This window comes from Pteropus medius, unplaced genomic scaffold (assembly GCF_902729225.1).
Source record: "Pteropus medius unplaced genomic scaffold, Ma_sr-lr_union100, whole genome shotgun sequence".
Lineage (NCBI taxonomy): Eukaryota > Metazoa > Chordata > Mammalia > Chiroptera > Pteropodidae > Pteropus > Pteropus medius.
Window position 1 is genome coordinate 11,595,942 of NW_024342474.1, and position 20,675 is coordinate 11,616,616.

General features: G+C 37.8%; 1 protein-coding gene across 1 annotated transcript in view; it reads left to right on the top strand.

The window, feature by feature from the left end:
• Window positions 1-20,675, top strand: part of LGR5 (leucine rich repeat containing G protein-coupled receptor 5) — a 113,724-nt gene that overhangs the window by 75,856 nt on the left and 17,193 nt on the right. The window contains exons 5-10 of the mRNA XM_039866019.1: window positions 10,688-10,903; window positions 12,678-12,749; window positions 15,565-15,633; window positions 16,997-17,068; window positions 20,314-20,385; window positions 20,537-20,605. Of these exons, the coding sequence (XP_039721953.1) occupies window positions 10,688-10,903; window positions 12,678-12,749; window positions 15,565-15,633; window positions 16,997-17,068; window positions 20,314-20,385; window positions 20,537-20,605 (570 nt within the window). The remainder of the gene's footprint in view (window positions 1-10,687; window positions 10,904-12,677; window positions 12,750-15,564; window positions 15,634-16,996; window positions 17,069-20,313; window positions 20,386-20,536; window positions 20,606-20,675) is intronic.

Consider the following 20,675-nt stretch of genomic DNA (forward strand, 5'->3'; position numbering starts at 1 on the left):
CTTACCATCTAGACATTTACTATTCACCAGGTGTCTCTTGCATTTGGTTTCTGGTTCACAAAAACAATTACGTTTGAAACTTTATAAGTTCGTGTTCCCTGTGAAAAAGCCAAGGGTTAACTTTCTAGTATGATGCCCATCACATCCAAACTGAGGTATCTAGATAGACACTCGGTCCCCCAGTGTCTAACTGGTTATGTAATGTTTGTCAGGGGTCCCTTCACCCAGCCCACAGACGGACCCATGTGAGTTGTTGGCAATCTGTGCTGCTGTGATACTTTTTCTCACTTACATTTTTTATGCTGCTTTGGTATGAGAATTAAGCTTTGATTTAAAAAAAAAAAAAGCATTATAAACGTAGACTTAACCACCAACCACGCAGACACCATATCGTCCAACTGAAGGAGCTGCCAATCCAGTTTGGAGGGTCATAGTAAGCCCCTTTAAAGTTGGGTCATAGTAAGCCCCTTTAAAGTTTTACTGTTGTCAAGGTATTTTATAGTATTTCTCCTGCTTCCTTTAAGCAGTTCCAAAATAAAAACATTAGTTTTGAATCTAATGGTCATTACAAACATGCATTCCTTATCCATTCTCCATTCATTTTCCATGCTATGCTTAAGCCTTCATGCTACTTCCGTATTAATATGAGTAAGGAAGAGGGTGAGACCTGTCTCATTCATGCTGCCAACACCTGGGAGGCCTCCACTCAGTTACTCAGCTCTTCTCGGACTGCAGCAAACCTTAGACCTTTGCTTAGCCCTTTTTCTAATGGGTCCTCTTTTCTCTCTCTCTTGAATTCACTCTATTTTTCTCCATATTATTATTTTCCTTGTTTTATACAAGCACTCTGCCCTCCACAGGTCAGTGAGTACATCACCCCTATATATTTGCCTGGTCTTGTAACTTCTAAAGGGAGACTTCTCAGCCCTGGCTGCAAAGAAAAATTATCTGGAGAGTCCCAAAAGCTGTGCTGCACCCTAGACCTATTAAAATCAGAATATCTGAGGATGGAAGCCAAGCATCAGTGCTCACTAATTGATTTAATTACACAGTTAAGTGCTTTTTAAATGAAGATTGGGAAAAGTAGTGTCCTGCAGCATTCTTTCAGATGATCTCCAAATATTCCCCTGAACTCTTTAGCATGAAATAACAACAAAATCCATATTTTGCATTCCATTTTGCATTCCATAATGTACTTATAGAATATGATATAAAAGTCGAGGATTGCCTAATTTGTGTTTAATTGAAACAGCTCACATCGAACTATTAATTTTACTGACAACCTGGGACAGATTACTTTAGGAAGCCATACATGGTATTACCCTGTCTACAGACCAGCAGCATCAGCAGCCCCTGAGATATGCAGAACCTTGGGCCTCCTCTCTGCCCCTCTTAACTGGAAGCTTCGTTTTAACAGAATCCTTAGGTGATTTGTATGGCCAGTGCATTTGAGTAATCAAAATTTTTCGTGTTCTTTAACACTAACGAAATGGTCTACAAACCAAAACTGGTTGAGAACTATTGAAATGGATCATTAGAATACTTTGCTTCACCCATATAGACTTGGCTTTATTGAGAAAAGTTTAAGGAACTTGATATACTAAAATTGGTAACACTGCTGTGAGGAAGAAACAAATTGTGCTCGTGTTTCAAGGGATGTAATTTTCCATTTATTCCACATAAACAAGATATTTTTGCTTTGTTCGTAACGAAAACACGTAGGTACATTTGTGTTCTTTCTTTTAACTCTCTCCTGATGCTTACAAATTGCTCAGCTAAGGAGTAAGAGGGCAAGGCCAGGGGCCTGAGCGCGGTAGCCCAGAGCCAGCCCCTCCCTGTACGGTGTGCACGTTTGGCTTCTGATGTGGTCATGACTGCCCAGACACCAACTGGATTTTTTTGTAACGTAATCAAATATAACTGAATTTCCTTTCTGTTTTTTGGAAGGGAATAGGAAATGTAATCAGAATTCACAGTGAGTTGTATTTCACCAAGAAACTTTTAGCATTCTAGTCATCCCAGGGCTAGAGTCAGATTACAGTGATTTGATGGAAGCTCGGAGCTTAACCCTCCCATACCCTCACACCTTTGTATTAACAGTTAAAATAACAATCTATGAAAACCTTCATTTGTTCATGACATTCAAGTATCTCACTGTCATTAGTGAAGTTCAAGATGACCAAAGAGAATGACATATTCACGTTTGTTCAGTATTATTGAATACATGTTGGTTTTTATTCCAAGTCTACACTACCAAAGCTAATTGTGGAATTCGCACAATCACAAAAATAACTGGTCGGTAAATAGAAAATGAAAAGAGAATTAGACATATGTTTAGAATTGTCTCTCTTCTCCAATTGGCTAATATTCATCTTCAGAGTACCAAACTATATTTTAAAATCTAAGAGGAATGCATAATTTCTGCCTGGACCATGATCTTCCCATGCATCGTATTGTGATATCAGCTTCAAGGCTACAGACCTTACCCCTTCCTGGACCCTGTGAAATGTCATAACTTCACTCAGACTCTTTATAGTAGGGTTTTGCGGATAATAGTTCAAAAAGAGACTAAGCAAGAGAAGTACGTGAGGTGGAAGAGGTGGGGCCTACAGAGTTGAGCAAAACATAAGGAAAGCCTAGAACCAGCAGCAGTTTTCTCCTATTAATATCCAGGAGCCTATTGAATTTCAGACTCAGGATAAAGAATGGGAAGGAAGTAACAGAAGACAAAGAGGTGTGAGCAGACAAAAAGAAAGCAAGGTGAGGCAGCCAAGAGGATACGATTAAAAGATCAAAGGAGTTAAATAAAAAAAACAATAGTTTTCGTATTAGTGACATTACTCCTTCCACTAAGACAGTCTCCAGAAAGAGAAATTATAAGCCTACATAATAAAAATACACTGTAGTTTTGGTCTGGTTTGTTTTTTCACAGAAATGTCAGCATATGAGATATGTTTTGGGATGGAGATGGGCTTAGAAGTTCTAGAGGCCAAGAGTTTTTGTCTTGTATACTGAAAGTTCATTTCATGGAACCATGTACAAACCAGTACCCGATGAATTGTTATGATGAGAAGTTTTGCCTTGCCCTCCCCATTTAGAACATTAGAAGAAAATTATTTTCAGGGGCAAAGCCCTTTCTACACAATGTTTACAAGAAAAGAGAGCTCCAGTTAGAATGCTGTCCTCGGCATCATGTATGAAAAAAATGTGAATGCTTTTGCAAGACCTCATGCATAAAAGATCCTTACATCAAGTTATCTGCCAGCGCTGTGATAAATCACATACGTGACAGTCATATCAGATAGACAAATATCTAAAAGAGAATATGGAAGTTGTGGAATGAGAAGTAAAATAAACATTTTTAGCCTTGTGATATGAAATTAAAGTTACTTTGGAAAGTAGGTTAAATTCTTTGGAGAAGCTAAAGGGATGACAGCCATGGGAAGGCATATTGTGAATGGGGCAAAGCTTTTCCCCTTTTTAGAGGACTGTCATGAACTGTAAAAAGGTAAATCAAGAAGCAGTAGAACGTTGCAAGAACAAAGGCAGAATGTGGAACTGATTAAACACCCATGGTTATAAAAGCGGCAACCACCAGTATTTATTAAGCACTTTTACCGCATCGTCCCACTTCAGTCCTGCAGCAACCTCACGAGGTAGGAGCTGAGATTACTCCTTCCTTAGTGATGAGGCAGCAAAAAGCTTAGAGAGGTTAACTGACCTCATGGTCATATGGCTTTGTAATGGAATCATGCTAAATGTGAGTCTGACATAAGAACTCTGGTCTTTCTGGCTTCAAAATCTGCCCATTTTTCCACCACGCTATCTTGCCTCCCTCAGAGAACCCTGGCAGAGAACGGACACACAACAGAAGGCACTAATGCCAGGAAAAGGAGTTTGACAGAAACACATGCCCCTTTAGACATATGCTTGTGAAGGTTTACAAAAAGAAAGGAAACTTGTAATGCTGCAGGACAGAAATAAATACATTGAAGAAGAAAAAGCAACAATATTTATTACAATGTGGGTCAATCGTCCTTTTTTAGTGTTTCCCTTTGCATTTGGTCATCTGATCCTTCATAATCTGTGAGGTAAAACTTATCTCCACTTTCCTGATGAGGAAACTATAGATGAGAAAAGGGTATCGTGTTCCTATTGCAAAGACGAGAGAGACAAGCATTCCACACAGAGGGAACTTCATGTGCAAAACCTTGTAGTGGGGTTGGGGTTTGGGAGTGAAGGGGAATGTAGAAAGCTGGTACATCGAGAAACAGATGGAAGATGTGGTTGAAGAAGGAAGAATGAGGTGGCGAGAGGTGTAAAAAGAGCCTAGAGAGACAGGTGGGGTCCAGATCTCTTGAAACACATTTGAAACATGTCGAGAATTTTAGTATTTATTGTAAAAGCAATGGGAATCCACTGGAGGATTTTAGGCAGGAAAGGGCATGATCAGATCTGGGTTATTGAAATTGTCTAGGAGAGAAAGGAGAACTTTGTCAGGACAAGGGCAGTGGAGATGTAAAACAGGAGATAGGTTTGAGAAATATTGTGATGAAATTACCAGTATTTGGTAATGAGTTAGTTATAAAGAATAAAGGAAGAAGAGTATCGAGAATGATTCCTAAGTGTCTAGTTTATATAACCATATGCTTAATGAAGCCCATTGCTAAGATAAGAAACATTGTAGAAGACTACATTTGGGAAGGGTTAGGGTGGGGGGAAATGTGTTGGTCTCGAACACATGTGTTTGAGTAGAGATGTCACATAGACAGCTTGAAATCCGGATCTGGATCTCAAAGAAAAATGAAATTTGGGTTAAGTTCTCCTACCATGCATTTCCCTTCACCTACCACTGCATTGTAGTGATTTGATTATCTGACTACCTTGTTGAAAACATCGTCCATAAAAGTCGGAACCGTGTTTGCCTGATTTACTGCTTGATCTGCAGCACTAAGTATATTACCTGGGCAAAGAAAGCACTCAGCGTTCTTATTGAACATCTAAGTGATGTTCTAAACTGCTGCCCAGGGTCAGCTAATCTCCCTCAGTTTGACTGAAGCTTGCATTCACAGCCTCCAAACTCTTGTCTCTGTACCCTGGCTTTTCCTACTTGCCCTTTCTGAGCTGAGAGTTGGACCCTAGTGCTTCCTTCAAAGAGTTTGGAGTTGATCTGTCTACAAGAATTAGCTTTCCCATTGTCTTAGCTGAGCACTTCCCACTTCAAGAGTAGGTAGGGTTCAGGGAAGAACCATAATATTAAGTCTTAGAAGGCTGATGAGATTTGGATAGGCAGGAGGTAGGGGATGCTCATGAATACAATGACTAGAAGTATTATGGGAAGGACTTTACTGGGACAGAGAAATAAGAGGAAACTGGCTATATAAGGAGGCTGGAGAGCTTTGAATATAAGAATGGCAAGTTTGGGTTTGGAAGGAATGGTAATGTGGAAGAGTCGTGGATCCCTAACAGGGCAATGACCTAGAGCACAATTTTAGGGAGATTAATCTGGCAGCAGCCTACAGGATTAATTGAAGAGATAAGAGATCAAAGGCAAAAGGACCAGCTCAGAGGCTGTTGCAGTAATGCAGGTGTGAAGAGATAAGAGACTGAACTAGACAGTGGAAATGGAGAGTCTCGGAGATGAAGATAAATGGAGAGAACTTGGTGAATGATTGGCTGGAAGGCAATGGAAGATTCAAAAATAACCCCCAGATTTCAAAACATGGTGGTACCTGGGAGACTAATGGTGCCCTTAACGAAAAGAAAGTCTTTGTTTTCTATGGAGCAAAATGAAACTGAAGTGAATGCTCAAGTTACTTTGGCTGTAGATCATCTTCCTGTTAGAAAATTCACATCAGTGGTGACCTCTGAGAAATGAAGCAACTTAATGTAAATTGACTTTAAAATATATTTCTCACTGAAGTCTTATGCTCCTCACTGATGCCAGAGAGACAGAGGTTCGATTCTGTTGACACTTCATCTGGCTGCTAGTTAAGCCAGCAGACTACCCTCAAAATTACTGCACTTTGATGAACCTGCAGACTTTCTCCTGAAGCTGGAGAAATGGAAAAAAACTTCTTTACTTTTTCAGAGGTCTAAGTCTAAGGCAATAATTTTTCTTCCTGGTTTATATTAAGTTTACCAATAAATAAGATGTAGACTAGAAAAATAAAAGCAGAAATTCCCAATTATATAATCATGATGTTTATATATACATATTTTTTCACATGCTTAATATCTTCCTAGGATAAAGGGTGGGAAATTTCATTACAATTTCACATGTATTTATTCCATAAATATTAAAAAAAACTACTAACAACAAAAGTGACATTATTATGAAGAACTCATACAAATCAACATGAATTCAATCGACAAGAGTTCATATAGATAAAATTCTATCCTAATAATATTATTATAATGATCTCCTAACAAATTCAACTCTAACGATCCATTGGTTCCAATGCAATCTAATTTCCAATCAGTAAAATTTCACCATAACAAAAACTTAAGAAACCTTGTCAAATTTTATTATACATAAGCTTGGAACTATATGATTTCATTTCATAGCAAAAGTAAGATAATAATTAAAAAGGCTTTTATCTCTTAAGATTTTTTAAGTGAACTTAATCACTGTGGTCTTTTGATGAGGAATTGTTCAAATAGATCTTACAAAATGTACAAATGTACAAAAAAGTTGGTCATTTCCGTAAAACTTATGAAGAAAAATGCTCATCCAAATATAAAATAGCAATCAGTCATGAAAATGCAATGCTTTATTATTCTTTTTATTGAAAGAACCCTCATAAGTTATTATACCTGCAGCTGCAACATTCTTCACACCTTTGGCTTTTTTTTCTCAAGTTATCCATGTTAATAATTGACATTATTACAGTCATCTCAGATATGGAATTAGCCAAGATCAACGGCTTATCTTTTGATTAACGCTTTCTTCCTTGTAGTTAATGACTCATCAAAGACATTCTCAAACAAAGATATAAATTTGTGTGATACATTGGCAAGGTATCATATAAAAGATATATGTAAAGAACTATTTTCTGGAACAACAGCAAGAATGCTTTCATAGATTCTCTAATCCCTACAATAAAGCTATTTATAAATCAAAAATTCCTTTCAGAGATGTGGAGCAGATTGATAAAATATTTCTTTTAAAAAAGAAAACTTATACAATTAACCTTTTATACCTGAAAATATTATGGAAAAAACTTCACAAAGTAAAAAAATGTGCTTCTTTTTGGCAATTGCCTGACATGAAAGATTGACTTTTTTGACTATTATCTTCTAGCTCTTCATCACATAAGACACATTGATATTACAAAACTGCATTCACAGTGAACATTCGGCTCTGTTTTATTTTTAGTTTACACAATACTGGGTAACATTCATCCTTGCTCTTACATGGTCTCCATCTGCCCAGTTGCCCAGGATGGAACACTGAGTTGCCATAGCTTCCTTGACTCCACCTCTAGCCTTTAGATAAAAGATGGTATGTTCAGTAATGCAGCAGGAACAAAACATTTTGCCCTTTGTAATATTGAGATACACACATATAATGATGATACTAAAAGCTGAAAAATAAGGGGGACTTCTCTTAAGTCTAATTGCAGACACCTCTTAATCATTTCCGTTATGAAGGGTTGAAAGAAGTAGACTGCATTTCTCAGAACTAAAATTCACTAACAGACTAAAATTCATTTTAACTAACTTTTGACTAAGGCAAAATTTGAGTTTATCTCTGTTTCTGAATGGTTTTGATGGTCAAAAGATAAAAACACAAACCATTAAGCAGCTTCAAGTAATAATAATTTAAAATCTTTCAGGTGTTTAATAGTTTACAAAGCTTCATTGTATTATTTCCTTTAATCATAAAACAACCCTAAAAGATAGAGAGGTGTCATCCCTATTTTACAGATGTAAAAGCTGAGGTCTATTAACTTGGCTATGGTCACACATGCTACTATACTGACTTGAACCCAAGTTTTCTCATCCCAAATCTCTGCACTAATTCACAGATTCTGAGTGTGTATGTGTGTGAGCACAAACTCACACACATACACACTCATGCACACACACAAAAAAAACCTTTGTGACTTGTATGAAATAGAAATAACAAAGAAACCTTTAAAAAGTAGAGATATATAATGTTATTTTTATTGCTCCTGATAATATTATAGAACCACATTTTTATATATGCTTGCATATTCTGTATAGTGATGTTTTCCTTATATCCCACTGCTTAAATATTGCATTTTCCAAGCATATGAATAGAAAATATCCAGCTGCCCGAAAGAGACCAGGTTGATATAATATGAGCTCTTTGTTTACTCACTGAATAGGCACAACTTGTGCCCTGCCAGCTGCTTTGTCCTCGATCTTAACCTTGCTCTGTAAGAACCACCTGTATGTATAAGTGTCTGGATAATTAATTCCATACTCCGGTTTAACCTGGAGATCTTCTGTTAAGATTATATCAGATAATGCCTCTGAGCGTGAACAGTATATCACTCTCTGGATTAGGTTTGGACCACTGAGGCCAGATGGACATGGACTTCAAAACACTGCATTTAGAAGGGGTATCATTTGTGGGGAGATTCTTGTATGAAGAAACTGTTCAGGCAGAGAAACATTTTAGTCCTGCACTCAGGATACTTGAGTATTGGGCCTGGGAGTATTAGTACTTGGAGTATTAGGACTGTGAAGCATTGCGTTGTCTTACTCATTTATTTCAAGTGGGAAATTACTCTAAGATTACAGTGAAGAGGCCTGATTATACCCTTTTATCTGGGGGGGAAAAAAGTGATTCATAAAAGACATCGATCCAGAGAAGTGGACTTATCAACATTGGAAACTGATTCCAGGGTCACTTCCAGATCCAGCAGAAACTTTTATAGTAACTTCAATATCAAAGAAAACAATCCCATGACTTAGTGCTGAGAGAGCCTTTTCTGTAAATGTATCGCAATGTTTGCTCTGAACTTTAAGGGTAGTCATTTCCAGGACTCTTAGAAGCCACTTGGAGTTTCAATGCATAAGCAACTGGCAATAATCAACTAAAACACGGAAGTTCATATTGAACTAAAGTCTTCATTCTTTCATAAGTACAATCATTAAGGAGAGTTTACATATGTGCTTTACCTCTAGTCAAACAAAAACTATCACCACCTCATCCCCTGATGAAATTACACCTTATTTGAACGTGGGCTGAGCATGTTGTTGCCGGAGAAAGGGAAAAAGACAGTGTTGAGTTTTCCTAAACAATTCCAGCTCCATTTGTTGACAGAACCTTGATATGTTTGGAAGCTGCTTCTGCTGCTGACAATGATAGTTGCTGTACTGGAAATTTAATTGTGAGTGGGCTCTGCCACCGAACTCTTAATTTGTTCCAAGTGATCTTATCTCTGTTATTATCAAAACTTGGCCTACGGCCTTAAAGGCATCACTTGTTCCCATTCAGTCAGTAAAAAGTAGGAGCCAGACAACAAATGAAGGGACATTTGTGACCAAAAGTGAGGAAGCGGCTTTCCATAGAGATTAGCTCACTACCACAGAGAATTCTAAGTTGTTTAAATTTGGTGTGCAGGGGATTATTTCATGATCCTGGTGTGCTTCCTACATCTGTTTAGTCTTAAATGCTTCCTAAAATATTTTTCAAAATCCACTCATGATTATCTAATCCTTCCTAATACATGGACTGCTTAAAATGCAACTCTTCTTCTTTTTTTAATCCTAGCTTTGGAAAATGCAAACAAACGCGCAAGCCTTAAGAACAGATTGGAAAAAATGAGTGAGGGCTGTTGGAAGCATAGCAGAGCGATGGTGATTCTACTGTTCATGCACCTTACAGGAAATTTTAATTTGCTTCTGTTTGGTCATTTCAATGAGAAAAGTTAAGGCATTGTAATTATAGCCACTGTTTGTTTTGGATAAGGGAGAAATAAATGTCTTGCACTCCCTCTGCTGGCTCTGAAACTGCAGCAGCTCATTAACCAGAACTACAGTCCCCATTAAAAAAAAAAAAAACTGTGTGTGGAAAAAAGAAGCAAAAGGTGGAAACACTGTTAATTTTATTATTTATTTAAAATGTCAATAAAAACAAACACCTGCCCATTGCAAATGGTTAGGATAAGCCAGAAAGCCTGCAGTTTTTAGGCTTTTCAGCACTAAGAAAAAGAGAGAGGGTCCCCTTTCCTCTCTCTGAGGTGTATCTCTACCAGGCTTTAAATATTTCTCAGTCTCTTTCAAACACTGAAATAATCATTTGCCAGAGCCTTAATGAACAAACTAGTAGATTAGTGTGTTCAAAACAGTCCAGGGAGCTCAAAGGCATGTATCTGGCTTAGAATGGGAGGGAAGGGAAAGGATAAGAAAGCAAAGCTAAAAGATCCTCGCACGGAAAATTTATACCTCAGGGAAGGCCACTTCCATGCACGACAGCATGTTACCCACAACCTAGAATTTTACAGCCAAGGTTCTACCTAAGAAGCAATGGTTCTACTCACATAAGAAAGAGAGTCTACCAGGAGAGCAAAATGCTCCAGACATCAGGGACTGTGAAGGCCCCAGGCCCTGTTTCACTCTTGTTAATCAGCATATTGAAGGTTTTCTTTCAGGGCCCACCTTCTGCCAGGGCTTTGCCTCTTTTTCATTCTTGCTTGCTTTCTTCCCCCAGGCGTCTGGATGCCAACCACATCAGCTATGTCCCCCCAAGCTGTTTCAGTGGCCTGCATTCCCTGAGGCACCTGTGGCTGGATGACAACGCTTTGACAGAAATCCCAGTCCAGGCTTTTAGAAGTTTACCAGCACTGCAGGCCATGACCTTGGCCCTGAACAAAATACACCACATACCAGACTATGCTTTTGGAAACCTCTCCAGCTTGGTAGTTCTGTAAGTTCTATTGATTATTTTCTCTCTCCCTTTTAACAGTTTCTAAATTCACTGTAAGACCTTGGCTTTAAAGTGCTGGACCTTCAAACCTTGCATTGGGACATTTGAAGGGTGAGAAAACGCCCTTAACTCTTCCCTAAAATGACTCTTAAGTGTTCTAATTGTATAAACAAATGAAACAGCATTTTTCAAACACCTGGTAAGTGCCAAGCACTGCTAGGCATTCAAAGATAATAAAATCTGACCTCTTCCTTAGGGAACCCCGTTACATGTTACAGAAGTAATCACCACACTGTACAATAAGTACAGTGGCTGAAAGTAATAAAAATGCTTCATTCTGATAATAATGTATAATTCAGGTCAAAATGAAATACGACCTTATATTAATAAATGCTTCTTGAACCCCTACCAAGGAAAGAGAAGCAAGAACGAACCCAACAATGAGCTGTGCATGTGTATGGCTTTTTTCCCTACTGGGTCTAGGTTTTCAGTAAATTAGAATGATTCTCAAGTAATAGTTTGAAAAATAATCAGTCTTCTTTAGGAGTGTAACAATATGTCTCGTGCGTGTAATAAAATGGTCAATCAATGCTGATATAGGAAAATGGCAACTGCTTGCCAGGCTGTAGGGTCAATTTATGTAGTCACTTTGAGCAAGGCCTTTTCTACACTATTTGTCCTTTTGCTGCATGCCCACCTACAGGTCCACTGCTAACTTCAAGCATTCCACTTTACTTGATTAAATGTCTATCTCTCGCACTGTCCTACGTCCTACTTTGAGAGCCAGCCAGCATCTTATCCAATTTTTTAGGTTCCCTTCAACCCTATGTGTTACATGAAGAAGATTCACTATAAATGTCACATAGATCTCACATGAAACCAAAATATATTTATAAGAATAGTAACCTTAGTCTGAAAGAATAAGAAACCTTTGGTGATATTAACAAATTTCTATACTGCATTTCACATACAAAGATGATGCTACAGACCCACCAGAAAAGCTGGGTAGGTGATTTAATTTTTCTTCCACTAGAGAGAATGGATTTACAGATATCCAGCTATTCTGTTTTACTCTGTCTTCCTTAAGCCCAGTTTCCAAAATCCCTTTGGGACTGGGTCCAGTTTTCAGTTGTGCACACAGCTGCTCTCACTGGCTTTGACCTAACTGACTTATCATGAAGCCAAAGGTGATAATTATACACATTAATACTGTGTCAAGATAACTAATACCCTTGGGCAGCCAAAAAATCTGATCACCGTTTTCTTCTGTTGAAATTGTAGTTTTCTGTTAACCTATGGTGCCACCATGGGACTATAGCCATTATAAGCCATCAGCTTTAATATAAAAGTGTTTAGTAAACCTAGGTCCCTTCCTCCATCTTCCATTTGTATTAATGATGATCAGGGTCTCTGCTTATCACTCTACATTCCAAAGCCATGCTGAATAACCCATGTTGGAAAATATGTCAAACAACCACACAGAACAACCTGGATTTACTTTATCAATCGTGTTGCTCATATTATGATACATTCCCTGATATCTCAAACCCAAAAGCTCAAACTGTGACTGCCTATTAAATTCTATGATATAGAATCACCTGTCAGTAAGAGTGAGTGGGGCATGTAGCATTAAAGCCTTTCTTATGTTTAATCTTATATATAATCAGTGCATTCTTTAGTATTATTTTCTTTGGATTTAAGCAATCAAAATGCTGTGCCTAAATTTCTAAGTGCAGTGTGCCTTCAAGACCGTGTCCGTAATGTTCTTCTGCAGGCATCTCCATAACAATAGAATCCACTCCCTGGGAAAGAAATGCTTTGATGGTCTCCACAGCTTAGAGACTTTGTGAGTTGACCTTTTATTTATTTCCCTTTTTTCAATGTTTTCATGAGTATTCTGAAGGAATCAAAATAGCCTTAAAGTCAAGCTTGCTGTTTGATTTGGTTAATTGCCTGAGCTTTAAACAAATATTTACAATGGCTTTATCTTACATACAAACACACACCTCACAAAGCTAAACAATAAAACAGAGATTTTATTTTAATCTAACAAGAGTGATAAATTAGTTAGAATCATTATAAGGTAAATGAGATGCTTTCCACTGAGCAGTGAATACTTAGGAATGTGTATTCCCTGTCAAGGATCAATTCTATATTGTCACTCGGGCTCACTATTCATAAGTTCAGTCTTCCCCACTGAATGAGAGAATATAGACCAAGCAAATGCCGGAGGCTCCAAACTGAGATGAACAGGCATCTCATTAGGAAACAGCTAGGGTTCATTCTTAAAGCAATTCTAAAGATTAAAAAGTAATGGTGGCTACCATGTATTGAGTATATCTATAGTCAAATATTGCACTGAGCATTTAGCATACTTTGTTCCAATTATTCCTGCAACCATCCTATGAGAGAAGCCATTACTCTCCCACTATAAGGTTTAGTGAAGTTGTTATTTTACCAACAGTACATATAGCTAGTCAAGAGCATAACTGGGATTTGCTTCCTTCTCTAGTTTGCCTCTGAAATCCATGTTTACCTCTATAGTCTACTTCCAAAGAATAGGTCAAAAGTTCAGTTCTGAGTTGTTACTTATAATAAAAATAGAGCCCAGCCAGCTGGCAGTATCCTAGAATGTCTCCCAAAGCCACTGCAAGAAGGTTCTTATGGGCCACACCCAAGCCAAGCCTTTTCCCAGGCAAGGAGCAGCTCTTCATTGCCCTGTCGAGGGGAGACACATACTGAGGGTGGGGTGACAGGAAGTGAGGGTTCTGAGTGTGCTTCAAGAAGAAGGTGGTTCCAGCTGTGCCCCTAACCCAATCCTCATTTTTCTTAATATTCAAGTGCAATAAACCACACAGGGCCACTGACTCTACAATGCTGGCTCTATTGGGACTACAGAAGGAGATGACCAAAGACCACCTCTCCTGTGGCCTTGGAGCCCATTATTCATTTACATACAGAGCTTAGCAATGTATACATGGTCTATTTAGCTTCTAACCAGATCTGGGTCCACTAATTTCCTGCAGGACCATCTATTGTTGGTGGTCTCCTTGAGGACAACCAACACTAACAGCCCTCTTTCCAGGGTTACTTAAGTCACTCTGTTTCCTGTTAGAAGGGAGGGATCATCTGTTCTGAGGAGATGCCAAAGATGATTTTGTCCAGGCAGGACTTTGATGTCAACTTAATGGCATAGGCAAGTAGTTCCTATCAGCTGCTATGAAAAATTAGAACTTCTGCCTTATCTGCACAGAGCTGGATTAGGGATCTTAGCAATGGAAAGCACCTTCCAGTCCTTTTCAACTCAACAGGAACAAAAACAGGACAGGCTTTGATGGGTATTTCCATAAACAGCCTTTCTTACCACCCTCCCCCGCTCCTTTTTTGAGATGAGGACCCAGGATCAAATATAAACACCACAGAGTAACATTTCAGGACAAATTCTTATGAGTCTTATCGTCCCCCCTCCCCTCACCTTGCCCAGAGCTACAGAGGATCAGTAAATTGGTTACTCCCAACCTCTTCCTTTCCCTCGCTAAAAATTCAAGTAATTTATAAGGGCTCAATCTTGTTTAATCAAAACAGATCATCTGGAGAGATTTACAAACAGGAAAAAAATTTATGTGCACAAAAGACAGGAGTTTCCTGCCTGCAATATAGCTTACGGATGGTTTGTTCCAGACAAGTAGGAATCTTGATTCACGTTTGACTCAGTCAAATTATCTCTCTCTTAAAATTAAATAGCAATCCTTCTCCACAGAGGAAGATCTAACCACATCTGATTGCCTGACCAAAAGATTCTTCTGCGTCATCTGGGAAATCTGCCATTCCCAGAGACCAGGAGGCAATTACTTTTTCATATGAAGATGTAGATATAAGGTGGAGTAAATCTATAAAGCTCTCATGAGTAATGGAATTGAAAAGCCATTTGTGTCATAACAAATAGAGAAATTACTGATTTGAGGTTGTTTAGCTATTCCATCTCTGTGCATGAGGGCTTTGCCTCACAGACCAAGCAAAACACCATACTTCTGAATCCTTATTTGTGACCCTGAGAAAATTCTAGACCTAATGTTCTGTCCTTTCTGAGAGTATCCTTTGCCATATAAACCTCTTCAGAAGCAGGTTGTTATCCTGGACCTCAGGCTCTGAGGGATACAGGTGCTCTACAGGAGTGAAGGACAAAGCAGCTCTCCAAGATGCCCTCTGAGGCGAGACTATAAATGCAGAAGAAAAAGAGGGTGCAGGAGGGAACAAGAAAGGGCATGTGATTCAGGAGCCCACAGAGGAACATGTAAGTTGGCAGCTTAGTGCACTAGGTTCAGGTAAAGAGCTGTATTAGCAAGCCACCAATATCTGGTCACGTGTCCCTCCTACTTGGACATTAATACTACTGCATGTTCCCTCCCTTTTTTTACATGCTCCTGTGCAATCAAGCCTTTTTGAAATTCATCATGATCAGTCTAATGACCATTTTAGTGCAGATATTTGTGGAATGATGGTGTTCAGCAAGCTAAACAAATCTTTCTCCAGAAAGAGAAGAAAAGAGAATTTTCACCAATGATACTAGTCCATTGAAATAACATGTTAACTTTCCTTGTAAATGTAGTGTATACAGATTTTTAAATGAAAAACTAAAAATATTATGTACTTACTTTCAGAGATTTAAATTATAATAATCTTGATGAATTCCCCACTGCAATCAGGACACTCTCCAACCTTAAAGAACTGTAAGTATTTAGGACAAATTTAATGGGAGATCTCTGTTCCTTGTGAATTCATTTTAAAATATGTTTGATTATTATGCATAATGTAACTTACTAGAAAATTTTTTTTAATTCATATAAATGACAGTTAACTACACTTGAAATGTTTTAATTGATTCTATCATCAGCAAACATCAGATAATCTTTTTTTTAATTTATAATGGATTTATCTAACATATGTAGAGTAGAAAAAAATATACATATTTTCTAAGCCATACTGCTTTCCTAACCCATGTTCCCCCAATATTTATAGATTTTATAGATTTGTAGAGAACTGTAATGAAATTATTTGCTGAGCATTTCGAAAAACAAACTTTTCTAGGTTGCAAAAGTCTATGCAACGTAGAACAAAGCGTATGTGCCTAGTGCAGTGCTAGATGCTTTCACATACATTATTTCATATTCTTTAAATGCTTCAAAAATCTTATATAATTAAAAATAAAACACAATTTTACTAACTTTTAACTAGTTGGTTGCATATATTGTCTTTTATATACTATAATTTAATTAGCTTTTCTTTGTACCTAAAAATAACCTATGTAAGGAATGTTCTGACACTGGGAAAGGAAAATAAACAGAGCCTATTCTCTTGGCAGAGAGAAATAAGACAGCCAACTAAAGGAGATAGACGGCAGGGCTCGTTTATAAGAAAAAAATCTTTAGAAGGTTCTGCCTAAGGAAAACCCACGTGTGGCCTCATTGGGAAGTCATCGTTGCCTGTGGTCAGGCAAACCAAAGATTGCCACTCATCTCATCCATCCACAGGCCCACAAGGACCCAACAAACTTGGACTCTGCCCCTCTGCCATGTAGACATTAGCTTCGACAGATGAGAATCAATTCGCTATGACAGACTCACTGAGCACCTTCCTTCAGCTCAGGAAATTCTGTACTCATAAGGAGATTACTTAAATCTCTATCTCACTGCAACTTAAGTCAATATTCTCTTCTCTTAGCTTCAAATGGGGTCAGGAGGAGTGATCATAATCCTCTCTCCCAAGATGGTCCCCTCTGTCTCAGGTTGTTAGACAACGGTGCTCATCTATTGGATATTCACAGATGGATTTTCTATTTATAACCTTAGATTGTATGTTTCTATAAAGCACAATTATTATTTTTAGAATTTTTATTCCTCTTTCAAGATGACAGATTGTGATTTCTTTTTCTGTTAGAGAGTGAGGACACGAAAGTTTCAAAATGCAGGAATTTAACCTTATCCTCTAGTTACTAAATGTATTGGTTATTGCCCAGAGGGTCGGGGGAAAGGCTATTAAATAATTTTACCCTACACATTATTTTCTATAAAGTATTTTTTCCTCTCTTTCTAGAGGATTTCATAGCAACAATATCAAGTCAATACCTGAGAAAGCATTTGTAGGCAACCCGTCTCTTATTACAATGTAAGTGGCCATAGTTCTTTTTGATTTCTTCATCCTGAAATGTAACATGTATTGCACTTTTAAATATAAAACAATGAATGTTCTATATTTGCCTATGTTTTGTCTTAGTCGATGTAAGACTCTACATAGAAAAGTGTATAGAAAGTTGTTCTGCCAGGTTTTAGCTGAATGCTAAAATTACATAAAAAGTTTTTTTCTAGGACCTACGATATGCATTACATTATGTTTCATATCTTCAGATGCTTTGTCTCACTTCACAATAATCTTGTGAAATTTTTTTGCTTCTATTTTCTAAAGAATAAAACTGATTTTTAAAGCATCAATGTCAAGGTCACCTAGTCATCAGAACTTGAATCCAAGTATACTAGAAATATAAATTATTATATTCAAATAGGAGTCCTTTACAGCAATAGACTCCAGCCTAAATTAGCAGTGGGGAATGGGAAGGGAGAATATTGTTTTATGCTAAGTCTCTATATCCATAACCATTCATTGTTAAGCCCAAGCACTGAGCCACATTTATATAATAACAAGCTAGGTCGTAACTCTAGAAAAGTTCATATGTTGTAGAAAGGTGTATATGAGGATTTAGGTACCATAAAAGCATAAAATAGACTTACAACTACAATGTTTAATTAATTCTATGTTTCATAGCACAGACATAAGATTGATCATATGTAGATACATAGGAAGGTAAAAATCCATTAGAATTAGACTGGCTCTTAGTTAAAAGACGGCTGTCACATTTGGGACATAGTATTGGCCTGAGGTCATGGGTGAGGGGTCTGAAAGATAGAGGAGGAGAGTAAAGACAACTGTTGAATGTGACTTTAGGGGCACTTCTTGGCAGATATTTGTCCTGTGCCAATTTGATTGAGAGGCTTTCTAGAACTGTGTAGTATTTGTCACAAATAAGCTGGAGTCCTAATTAGCCCTGACGACTGAAAAAAAAAAAATACCATTCATCGTTTCTGAAATGTTCTGACAGTATGTTGGCAAACTAAGGTTATTAAAGTTTATTGCCAATAAACATTAGTCCTCATTAGAGAGTATTTACATAGTAAGAGGTTGGCAAATTGCGCTGCCTTTGCTTCTTTTTCCTAGCAGCCACAGGACTGGTTTTTTTCATCACTCTTTTGATATGCTAATACTGCTCAAGGAGAAGTAACAGCTCCCCAAATTTATTAGAGCTTCTGTCCACTATTTGATTTTGACTATTTTCTTCCTGAAATTCTCATCCCCTTGCTTCTGCCTCTGTTTGCATCTTTTGTCACTGCCACCCTCATCCATGTCCCTCTGGTTTCTGGTTTTTGTGAATGTGCCCTGTGTCCCACTGGCTACCCTGGCCTCATTTCTACCTCTGTAGTCCCCATCCTATGCACAACTTCTCATCCCCACTGCCACCAGCCTCTCTGTTAGCCATTACTTCTAGATTTTTACCAATCTAAGACTCTTCTCCCTGCCTCCACCACTGGCAGTCATCTCTCTTGAAGCATGGCATCCATATTGTCACCTTCTTACTGTGAAACATACAGAGATTCAGGATTGTCTATGTATACTAAATGCAAACTCCTTACCCTGACATTCACAGCCTTTCACCATGGCCCAAGCCAATCCACCTGACCCGTTCACAAAAGCTCTCCTCAATTATCCTATGCCATAATCCAGACTGACTAAGCTAAATTCGTAGAACAAAACTCTTATTTCCTTCGCTCCTATAACTGCATCTCCTCACTATGCTTGTTAAAATTCTGTGTTTCAGGGTCCATTTCAAATGACACTTCATGAAACCTGACCTCACGAGAGAACTCTCTTCTGAAAACCTTATAGCTACTAATTTGTATTTGTGATATTCGTATTCATGATATTTGTATTTGTGATATTTCTACCTTATGATACAAACGTGTATCCTATCTACCCAGCGTACATACCTATGGACATATAAGCATATATGTAGATCAGAGATAATGTAATATTATGAGGAAAATTTCATTTTTTTAATCTGTATTCCAGCTCTAGCTCTTTCTCTTTCCAATTGCTTAATCCAAGGAAAAAGAAGAGGTCAGAAGGTAGGAGTACAGAGGAGACTTAAGTTGTTGGGTGACAACTATATTCCAGGCACTGTGCCAGATGTTACACATGCATTAGCTCTTGCAATGCGTGCACAAACACTACAACTAAGTAATATTATCTCAATTTAACAAATTAGAAAATTGAAGATCTGGGAGGTAATGAACCTGCCAGAGTATCTGAGCCTAAGTTTCTTCCTCCAAAAATAAGAAAATAGTATCTAAGTGTCTGTGCTATGAATCTTTAAGTTGTTGGGTGGATCAGTTGAGCTATCGATATGAAAATGCTTTGTCAACTAGAAAGTGATAGAATCTTATTTATTTGTTTTATCCCAGCTGATTCCAAGCTTCTGTAGGACAGGGACATTTTGTCATTCTTCTTCAAACCCCCAGCATCTAGCAGAATGCCAGGCACATGTTAGAAACCCAATGGTACCTTCCTTTCTGGATTAGTCTCTCAATACCTGCAGTATCTATCCTCATACTTTGAGCATAGGAGACACCAAATAGTATTTGTTGAATTCCATTGAATGAGAAAGATGTCTCAGCTCAGAACTATTTATGGGGTCCCATTGACCAGGCAGTGCAAATACTAACACATTGAAAACACCTGTATAACATAATATTTTTAAGTTTTGTCTCACTTTTTAGAGCAACAGTTAATTCAAAAAAATTCTAACATTGCAAAAACACCCAAAATAGTTCATTTCCTCTCAAATAATTTGAGGAGTCCCTTGTATGTGTTATGATAAGATTTGACCAGAGGATATAATCTTCATGTAGATGTATAGAACTTCATCTTTCTTTAATGATACATTTGCCAGTACCTTGAATTACCTTTTTGCCACTCAGTGGATAGCCCACAGCTGTTGGAGGCCGAAGAAGGTTTTTAAGTAATAGCTACAGTTCACTTACTTTTCTCCTTAGTAACTATCACTCATATCTCCGTTGCTGTCAGAAATTTTCAATTTTATGTAGTATGCATTTCTTACCAAAAGTCTTATAATGTGAGTTAGAACACTTTTGAGATTTGTCTGAAACCAAGTAATCAGGAATGTTGTATAATACAGTATAAGCAAAATTACATAAATATTTTTAATGTAGTATGGAAATTTTGAACAGATCTTCATTTGCCATTCAAGTCTTATACTGACATTGGTGTTCGCATTTTTTCAGACATTTCTATGACAATCCCATCCAGCTTGTTGGAAGATCTGCTTTTCAACATTTACCTGAACTAAGAACACTGTAAGTTTTCCTCTTACATTTCACTTTCCCTTTGTAGGGTTGCTATAAAAACCAAATAAATATTATAAGTTGAAGTGCTTTGAAAATGAGCATAAAAGTTACCCCTTTCTAGAATCTTCCCCCAATAATACTCATATACCCCTCCTTCTAGGACCTTGAATGGTGCCTCACAAATAACTGAATTTCCTGATTTAACGGGAACTGCGAGCCTGGAGAGTCTGTGAGTACCTGAGTAGGCTCTTGACTTTGCCCTGAACAGGCACTGCCCTTAAAGCCTGACCAGTCTTAAT